General features: G+C 41.4%; 1 protein-coding gene across 1 annotated transcript in view; it reads left to right on the top strand.

Moving 5' to 3' along the window:
• LOC134444498 (zinc finger protein ZFP2-like) overlaps positions 1-9,653 on the top strand; it is a 24,317-nt gene extending 14,664 nt beyond the window's left edge. Inside the window, exons 4-6 of the mRNA XM_063193809.1 lie at positions 4,301-4,739; positions 8,546-9,137; positions 9,208-9,653. Coding sequence (XP_063049879.1) covers positions 4,301-4,739; positions 8,546-9,137; positions 9,208-9,322 — 1,146 coding nt within the window. The 3' untranslated portion in view covers positions 9,323-9,653. The remainder of the gene's footprint in view (positions 1-4,300; positions 4,740-8,545; positions 9,138-9,207) is intronic.
• Positions 9,654-10,131: the final 478 nt, after the last annotated feature.

The following is a 10,131-nucleotide window of genomic DNA, read 5'->3' as shown; positions in this document are numbered from 1 at the left end:
ATATGATGCTTACCACAGCAAAAGCCTTCACATCAAGAACCTTCTTGCAACTTTTCACAGGATTGGTTCATGTTCAAGCTACCAGACAATCAGATCTGGCCAGTCTTCCTGCTAGCTATGTTGTGGAATGCTCAAAAAAACGACAGAAAACCATACCTAGCACTTTTACAAGGGAGGATTATACATTGCCAGGTATCCAACTCTGATTATGCTGACAAATCATCACTTTCTGGTACCAAGGGTTCGCACTCTGCAGCCGTATTACTGTTTCAAGATGCTTCGGTGAACAGACACCTTCAAGAGTCTCCAGTCTCGGGCACAGAATTAAGCCAAGCTGATGATATACTGCAAAGGAATTTACCATGCCAAGAGGTACCTGATCATGCAAAGCCAGTGGTTCGACCTGCCCTACCACCAGACATGCTGCTGCATCCTGAAAACAAGCAAGCAACATTACTGCATGTTGCAACTGCAAAAGGTTTATCAGGAAAGTGTGAATGCTTGATCAGCCTGATTCGCTCTGGTGTGTCAGGAGGAGACCTTTTGATGCAGGCTGCTGTACACACACTTGTCTCATCTGCTGTTGTGCCAATGATGCGTGCTGGCTTCCTTCCAATAATACCAAGACCCATTTCTGAGTGTGCGACTGTCAGACACTGCCTATCCAGCTTCCAGTGTTCGCAGACAGATGAACAAGGCATCAATGGCAATTTGGTGTGATGAAACCTGCATGAGACGGAGCACTTCAAGGATCTCTTCCACTGTATTGGCCCTTTCCATTGGATGCGTGTTATTGTCAGATATCAGGGAAAATTGCCTCAAGTTCTGGCCTGGATGATGCATTGATGCATGTCTCTCCAGTGGGAGGTATTCCGGCCTCACAAGGACAAAGCAGACTATCCAGTGCTTGCACAGGTACAGGCATTGCACACTTCACTGGCTTCAGTTGCCCAGAATTTGAGTTTGAGGCCTAGATTGAGCAAGTGGAGGGCTTGAATCAAGACAAGTCAGAGCTCTGCCAATTCTTTGAAGTTTGGCTGGATTTGGTGGCCATCATTAAAAATGCTGTTGTCTCTGAAAGAGAAGGAAAATAAATCAATATGTGGCTACCATAACGTCCTATGCCAATCTTTGCAGTACGCAACTGCATTAATTACCTATGTTATGGATCATGGTATCTTGAATAAATCAAGGTTCTAGTGTTAACACATTCTGAGCTGTACCGTTGCTTTTCTGTAGGTCAGTGTGGGTTGTGCAGGATCGCCATGGCTAGTACTGTGCTGTGGGAGGTGACATAAAGGTTGAGCAGCTTTCAGAGAGTATGCAAGGGTCATGGAGGACACTATGTAGTAGGAGCCACACACAATCTTAATGTTGCAGCAAAGTTTGAGCTCTTTCCATCAGATTAGAATGATCACTGATGTCCTCAACTTTCTCACCAACAACACCACTTTGAAGCAGACAGAATGCCACCTCCAACATGCATTGAGGACCACTCCTCGCCTTACATTCAACTGAAATGTGTGATTGTTGCTAGACTTTGTGGTGGATCCGCAGAATCCATACTCAGTGACCGTTAATGCACCCGCTCCACTGCACAATCTGCTGAGCAACCAGGTTGTCGCACCTCGCCTGCGCAACCGTCTCCAAAGCTTGCTTGCAAGCTTGTCTTCAGCTTATACAGGCAGGATAGGTTAGTTCTCACGAACATACAGTAAGATAAGTGGAACTGTTTCAAAAAGGAATCTTCTGCAGTACAAAGTTCAAGCATAGAAGACACCAGCAATCATCGTAAAGGAGCAGAAGTTGGTCTCATCTAAAGACATAGCTGAGGCACATAGGAGAATGGACATTGCTGAGGAACGGGGCATGAGTATTCAGCAGATCTCATGATGTCCTTTCAGCATCACCCCTGTTAGATGGTGACCTTCCGTTGGTTGTTAACAAGTCAAAGCTTGTCAGTGAAATTGAGCCTCACCTTAATCTCACCCAATGAAGCTCTGAGTCTACATATTGCCCTCATGTTCGGGTAGACTTCATGTCAAAGATCCGTCAGATGCCTCTGGCAGAATTTAGGCGCTGTCATCAATGCCATCATCAACTCAGCAATAACCCTCTGCTGACATCCAGAGCTCATCCATCTTGTGACTCCTACATTGAGATGTCATTGAAGGAAGGTGAACACATGGGGCGTACCAGCTCAACAACAGCCGTTGACATCATTGGCATGAACGGACAAACACCCATTCCTCACCAACTTGATAAGTTCTGGGCCTCTGTGGAGAACAAGTGAAATCTCCAATTGTTAGTTCCAGACATGATTTATTATCAAACCAGAGGCAATACTACTGTCATCTTCAGCCCTGTTGTTGTTGATGATGAGGTGCTACCAGCAAAGTCAGCTGATGGTGAAGAGATTCCAGAGCTCTTGAACTGCGTTGATGAGGCTTAGGCCAGGTTGCTGGTGCATGTTGAGTGTGCTGTTCGTGTGAAGCAGAGCAGAAAAGTTGTTATAGACTCAAATGATACAGACACATTTGCATTGCTTCTCCACTACAGCCCATATTTCCAAGAACTTGGTATGCAGGAGATTTACCAGCAGTATGGCACTGGTTAGATGAGGAGAATGCTTCCCCTCCATCAATTAGTCTCTCATCTTGGAGCGTCCCTGACTGTGATCAAAGAACATATCCTGTAAGAAGATGATTGCATGAGTAGGGGGGTTGCATGAGGTTGAGACTAAACATGCAGCCATGGTTTCTGATCCAGTCCAGTACTTGCCTAACTTTGGAGAGGCCAAAATATTGACCGAGCAAGATGCAACATTGGCTGAGAAGTACTTGGTGCGTGTCTGGGCTGGGGCCAGATCAACCACAACAGCTGTAATATTTGATGATCACAGAGTAGAAATGTACAGCAGTGGTGCTGGAATCAATGCTCTTCCTCCCATCAGTAGTGCTATAAGAGGGCACATTCAGAGAGGGGCATTTCTAGTTCATAGAGTCTGCAAAATACTAACAAGAACCAAGGACCCCAAAATAATGCATGAGCCTAAGCAACATGGGTGGCAGGAGCACACACCTGACACACTCCTGCCATTAAAATGACTGAAACCATTATCACAAGATATGATGATCATAATGATAACATGATTTTTCGAGTTAAAATAACTTAATCACTAGAATGTTACAATGTTCCACCTTAGTAAATGTATTGTGTTTTGGGCTTAATTTAAGCCTAGGTCTTTATCATCACATTTATTCATTAATTGTTTATGCTATGATGGTCCCTGAAGTGTTAAGAAATATTAAATGTTAGAAATGTTAGATTTACATTTATAGTGGCAGTTCCTTATTCTTAATAATGACCTAATGGGCAAGCACATGGCTGAGTTCTTCAGAATAGGAAAAAGACCTTGACCTTGACATTGACCTTGACCTTTTAAGGACTATACTGATACAAATAATCATAGTAATATCAGCAAATAACTCATCATGCCATAATTGATCATTTGTCTCTCATTTTTACAATGGAAGTCTATTAACGTTCTTCAGAATAGCAAATTTGACCTTGGCAATGACCTTTTAAGGTCAAAATCACACATCATCCTCATGTAATTGTCAGAATTGAATTCCTCTCCAAAAATTGGTCAGAATTGATGTATGGCATGTGTATAAACAGTTTAAAAGTAAAAAACACACGTTTTTGTCATAGGCGATGGCGGCCATATTTGGCGGCCATATTGTGAAAAATCTGGCACTATGGTGGACAAGCACCTCCGTGATTTTTAATGTCTAGGAACCCACTAACTCAAATCCAGTGAGAAACGCCCTCAACTCAAAATTGCGAACGGGTCTACAGGGCTGGTCCAGGACTATAGAGCCGTTATCACCCTTTAGATCCTGAAACCAAAACTTTCCCATTTACACCTGGATGGGTGAGACCCTTTAGTCACCTAACGAGGGGAGTGGTCTACAGCTCTCCCATTTACACCTTGATGGGTGAGACCCTTTTGTCACCTAACGAGGGGAGTGGTCTACAGCTCTCCCATTTACACCTGGATGGGTGAGACCCTTTTGTCACCTAACGAGGGGAGTGGTCTACAGCTCCACCTCTACTAGTGGCCCAGGGATAAAGCTCCTGGCTCCCTTCCAGTAGGCCAGCACTGCAGAATACTTGGCTAAAAGGGGGACTCTGCAAAAGGAAGTACATCTGCTGCTGGCTACATCTCTGATCCTTTGGCAGCTCAAGAAGCCGAATGAATGAGGATCTTCATTGACACTCATCTCAACTCGTAAAGAACATGGATGCCATGAAGGAAGAGGACATCTATGACTTTCTACCAGAGCATTTGACTACAGACATGAAGGAAGAGGACATCTATGACTTTCTACCAGAGCATTTGTCTGCAGACATGAAGGGTAGTAGTACTTGGACACTAACATGCAAAGAAGAACCGTGTTTGTTGCATGAAATTAAAGGAGAGAAGTTTCAAGTCATGGAATTAAGCGGTCATGAGAGCACTTCTACAACTCAACCATCAGCTCCATCACAGCAGGCAGCATCTCTGAAGGCGATTAAAGAGGAGGACATTCATGATTTCCTCCCAGAGTATTTGTACAGAACTAAGGAGGAAGAGAATGAAACAGACACATTGGACATGAAAGAAGAAGCCCTGGACATGAAAAAGGAACCAGAGTCTTCTCGAATGGAACACAATGCACACATGACTCCATCAGGTACGTGTCATAACTAAAAAACTAGTTTTGAAAATTCTTAGAAGATGCACTGTATTGTATTGATAGCTATTGATAGCTGTAAATCTAGACTCAAGACGAAGCTGTTCTCAGTGGCTGTCCCCCAGCAGCTTTATATAATGTTTTCATTCATATTTTTATTTTACCGTATGTTTATTTTAATGTCTTAATTGTCTTTCACTCTAATTTCTTTCTTTCCGTCTTGCTTCCTATTTGCTTTTATTTTATCTTCTTTCCTGAAGCACACTGAGTTCCACTTTTGATGAAATGCGCTATACAAATAAACTCTCCATGCCAGAGTAGGTATTCCAATCATACTGCTTATTGCCAAAAGTGAACAAAGCTCATTCAATTTTGAAGATATAAATATTTATTTTTGGAAATTCTGTGATGAATAAAAGACAAATATCTGCCCTTTTAGATCCTCTTTGTACTCTTTAATTTGCCTGATGAGCTGCTTAGGAAGGACAGTCGACTAGAGGCTTGGCCAATTAACACTAGAACTACCAGGATTTTTCTGCCTACCTAGAAGTACCAGAGAGGGGTCATTTGCCAAATACACCAATCACTCATTTTGTTATGGTAATTAGGCTGTTTGGGGCCGTGTGTGTTGTGAGTGGTGAGGGGTGGGGCCGTGTGTGGGGTGAGGGGTGAGGGCTTCACAGCCAAGACAAACAGGGACAGACATCCTCTTCCCAAGGGCTGTCAGCCTCCAAAATCACCACGGGTAAATAGCAACTTGCATGAAGATATCAGCAGCAAAGACAGATAGCACAGTTTGGCGGAAAATGTGTTACAGTTTTTCTCCATTGGTTTGGCTCATTTCTTGAAACTGAGATGTCATTCTCAAAACATGGACAAATCCCAAAACTATTTTGCAGTTCCTCACAACGGAATGGCATTTATCATTGCTTTCATCAAATTTCAAATGCTTTTGTACATGTCTCAATCATTTAGTACATCCTTGCAAATGGCTATGTACAAGTATCCTACAGTTAACACAATCAGCTTACATTTAGTACAATTTCAAATGAATGTACCTTGCTGATCTATCCCAATTGGTTGATTCTCAGTGTAATGATTGTCCTGAAAACATGTCAGTACATTTTCTTCATACAAGTCATCATATATAGAATAGTCTGCTCAATTTTCAAGATAGTGTTAGGAAATTGGGATAAAATATTTTGGAACGTTTTGGAAGATGTCATATCAAAATGATGATAATCAGGTTAGTATATAACAAGTAAAATCATTTTTGCCTAACAGATGAGGAGAGGTCCACATTGCAGGTGACTAATCTATTTGAACAATCCAATCCAGAAACGAATCGCTATGAAACAAATATACAGAGCATCAGTTGATAGGAATACTGGCAGAGTAAGAGCTGTAGCACCAGTCTGTGCAGGTAAGTCAATTATTCATTGTTCATCATTTTGTAACATATAAGGTGCCAACACTGTGCAGACTTGGTTTCCAATTCTGAGGGTGTCAGTATCATCCTCTTGGAATCCAGCTTTACAATACAGTCAAGCGACTGTGTGACTCAAGTGACAGCTGTGAGCTGCTAACAGCCACATTTTCACAACAAAAGGAGTGACCGCAGGGGGTCCAAAGGATCAAATGACCCTCTTGTGGGTCTTTTAGGTAAAAAGGTCAATTGACCCCTCCGTGGTAGTTCTAGTGATAAAAGGCAGTCGACTGGAGGCATGGGCAATTAAAAAGTAGTTGACTGGAGGCTTGTCCAATTAAAAAGCACAAAGGATCAAAGCAGAGATATTCTAGACAGAGATACGTCATTTTGATTATTTTCCGGTATCCTTTTTTGTGTCGGGTGAATGCCCCTTTAGGAGACCTTCTGTTAGGAGAGCTGCGTAGCCCTGAGGTTGAGAATAAATGAATTCCCCGTAGCGCTGTAGATGGTGGTAGTGCACGTCTTGTGCAAACACCTCAAAAAAAGAAGGAGGGGACAACGCTCCCTTAGGAGACCTGTCTTTGGCACATAGTCTTGCATTGGGTGGGCGGGGTTTGGGATATCTTGCTTTGATTGAGTATTTTTGATCAGAGTGTGCAGACATGTTTATTTCATTCTTCAGTCATCGCATGTTTGGCACCTTGTAATGGAGAGTGCAGTGTAATCCCAGTAAACGCAGTTCTTTTCTAAAAGTGAAAAAAATGGTGGACAATGGAGAAGACTATTCGTCATGTATGAAAAGTGAAAATTTCTGCACAATTAGAAATGATGGTGTGATAAGTTTTCATGACAAAGAAAACATTTGTGAATGGGTAGCATGCATTTTGGAAAGACTCTGAAATATTACACCGTGCACCAGGGGCGTAGGCAGAAATAATAAAACAAGTGGTCCCAGAAAAAATCGGAAGGGCCCAACCCGAAAGCGTTTAGGTAGGTATTATAATATCGTACTCAAAATTATACTTTGAAATTGAAAAATCATGGAAATCACAGAAGAGGAACCAGACTTTTGACAAAATGATTAATTATCGCTCAGTGCTACAGTATATCACGAAAGTGAATACACCCCTCTCAGTTTTGCAGATTTTTGAGTATATCTTGTCATAGGAAAGCATTACAGAAATTTCACTTTGCACAATGATTAGTGACCTTTTAACAACATATTTAACCGCTTAAATTTCTTGTTCACTCAGAAAAAAACAAAATACAGCCATTAATGTTTGAACATGTACTCACAAAAGTGAGTACACCCCAGATTAAAATCCGGTAGAGAAGGGGCTATGTTGGCTCGAATCGTCTCGAAATGAAACGAAATGAAAAGGGATCAGTGTGCGTTTCAACCTTTCTTTGCATTGAACTTTTACATTTTGAGTCTGCATCTGGCTTAAATAGATTGGTGTGAGATTTGAATGCAATCCTATGGAGAATATCATGATCTACTTCAGTAGTCACAGTGCATGTTGACATGTATGTTTCTTTTAGGTGTATTTCAGATTGCCAATGTTGACAGCATTCATGCATCCCCAAACCATGTCAGTCCCACTACCATGCTTGGCTTATGAGAGGATTCACCTTTTTTGTAAAACTCACTTGTTTACCACCACACATGCTTGACACCATCTAAAGCAAATTTGTTTATCTTGGTCTCAAGAGAGATGAACAGACCAAGGATATGGATCACTGGAACCATGTCGTGTGATCTGAAGAGACCAAGATAAACATTGTTATGACCGGATGATGCTTTTACAATAAATGTACATTGTGGTGAACTGTGTTTGTCTTATTTGAACAATTTCTACGAAGTCAACCAGAAAAGAATTCACACAAAACCTTCAGATTATTAGTCAATAATGGTCATGATTTTATGAGATGGTCATGAACCGTGTTTTATGCAATCATTAATTAGACAATTGACGATTCCATAAGTACACACCTACACATTATTGATACCCAGTGTGAAGAGTTTAACACACTCTTCATGCATCATTTCTTATACTCTTATTCCTCACATATAGTAATAACACATTACATATTTGGAACTGTATAAGAATTGTATACTTATTAATGTAATTATAATTACATTACTGTACTTCCCTTACATTTAACGTCGTACCCATTAATTGTAGTTGACCCTACATATGTTGGTGCCCGTGTGTGAGGAAGAATAGTCCCCGTACCCATAAATGTAGTAGAACCTACATATTTTGGTGCCCTTGCGTGAGGAAGAATATTCCTCACGTCCAATAAATGTGGGATTACCCCTACAGTTGCAAATAGTTTACTCATTTGTATGTGTTTCTTCTTTTCTTTTTCTCAGGTGAACTCCAGGCAGCTCATAATAACACAGACCAACACCAGTGTGCCACATGTGGGAAAGGATTTGCATTGAAGGCATATCTCAAAGAACACCAGAGAATCCATACTGGAGAAAGGCCTTACCAGTGTGCCACATGTGGAAAACGATTTGCATTGAAGGCATATCTCAAAAAACACCAGAGATTTCATACTAGGGAAAGGCCTTACCAGTGTAATACATGTGGAAAAGGCTTTACACAGAAAGGTGACCTCATCACCCATCAGAGAAGACATACTGGGGAAAGGCCTTACCAGTGTGCCACATGTGGAAAAGGCTTTACACAGAAAGGTAACATCATCAAGCATCAGAGAATCCATACTGGGGAAAGGCCTTACCAGTGTGCCACATGTGGAAAAGGCTTTACACAGAAAGGTGACCTCGTGACCCATCAGAGAATCCATACTGGAGAAAAGCCATATCAGTGCTCAACATGCGGTGCAGTCTTTTCACAGAGAAGCTCTTTAGCTGATCACCAGAGAATCCATACAGGGGAAAGGCCATACCAGTGTGCTACATGTGGAAGAGTCTTCGTCAGGAAAAGTGACCTCATCAAGCATCAGAGAAAAGCCTTACCAGTGTGACACAGGTGGAAAAGGCTTTATAGAGAAAAGAACTCTAGACAGGCATCAAAGAACCCATACCGGAGAAAAGCCTTACCAGTGTACTACATGTGGAAAATATTTTACACGTAAAGATAACCTCATCACCCACCAAGAAATCCACATTGAGAGCAACTAACAGCAGTGCAAAAGTCTGTGAAGAGCATCTGCAAGTTGAGACTGGAGAACAAGACCTGTTGCACTTTGTTCCATCTGCATGTTGTATAGGAATCATGCTGATTGTAAATTCAGTTCTATTGTACATTTACTAAGATATTCAACATCAATGTATTTGATTTATTTGTGGTGAGGATCATGATATAGATGATACTATGTACAGAAAATGACAAGTCAATGTAATTACAATAGATTATAAAAAAAACTGGTTTTAATGTTCTGACCATATTTTATATCACAAAACATATTTTCAGAAGGCTCCCTGGTTAGAATTACAATATAGAGTCAAACTAACATTGACGCATATGCATTGATGCAAAATAAAACCTAAAAAATCCTGACGCATATTTAGGTAAATTACAATCTAGAACCTAAAGAATCCTGATGCAAATGCAGGTGCTGCCGTCACTCCTGTAGCAGTAATTTAGCTAATCTGCTCAACTATTACTCCTACTCCTACTACTACTACTAATAATAATACTTTCTTTTTAAACAACACCTTTCAAAAACACCCACTGGCATGATATCACTGTAGGAGTGGGTGGGTGTCTGTGGATAATGATATCAGTGTATGTGTGTGGTGTTAAGTAGCTTTGTGTGTGTGTGTGTGTGTGTGTGGTGTTAAGTAGCTTTGTGTGTGTGTGTGTGTGTGGGGGGGGGGTTGGTGGGTGTGTGCTTGTGGTCATGGGGAGAATACGGCCGATGGGAGCAGACATGAACAAATGAGAAACATATTGCTGCCTAAAACACTCCACTACCCCAACGAGTTCG

Source organism: Engraulis encrasicolus, unplaced genomic scaffold, assembly GCF_034702125.1.
Source record: "Engraulis encrasicolus isolate BLACKSEA-1 unplaced genomic scaffold, IST_EnEncr_1.0 scaffold_57_np1212, whole genome shotgun sequence".
In the NCBI taxonomy this organism is placed as follows: domain Eukaryota; kingdom Metazoa; phylum Chordata; class Actinopteri; order Clupeiformes; family Engraulidae; genus Engraulis; species Engraulis encrasicolus.
The sequence above is the reverse complement of the archived record's forward strand: the minus strand, read 5'-3'. Positions and strand labels throughout refer to the sequence as shown.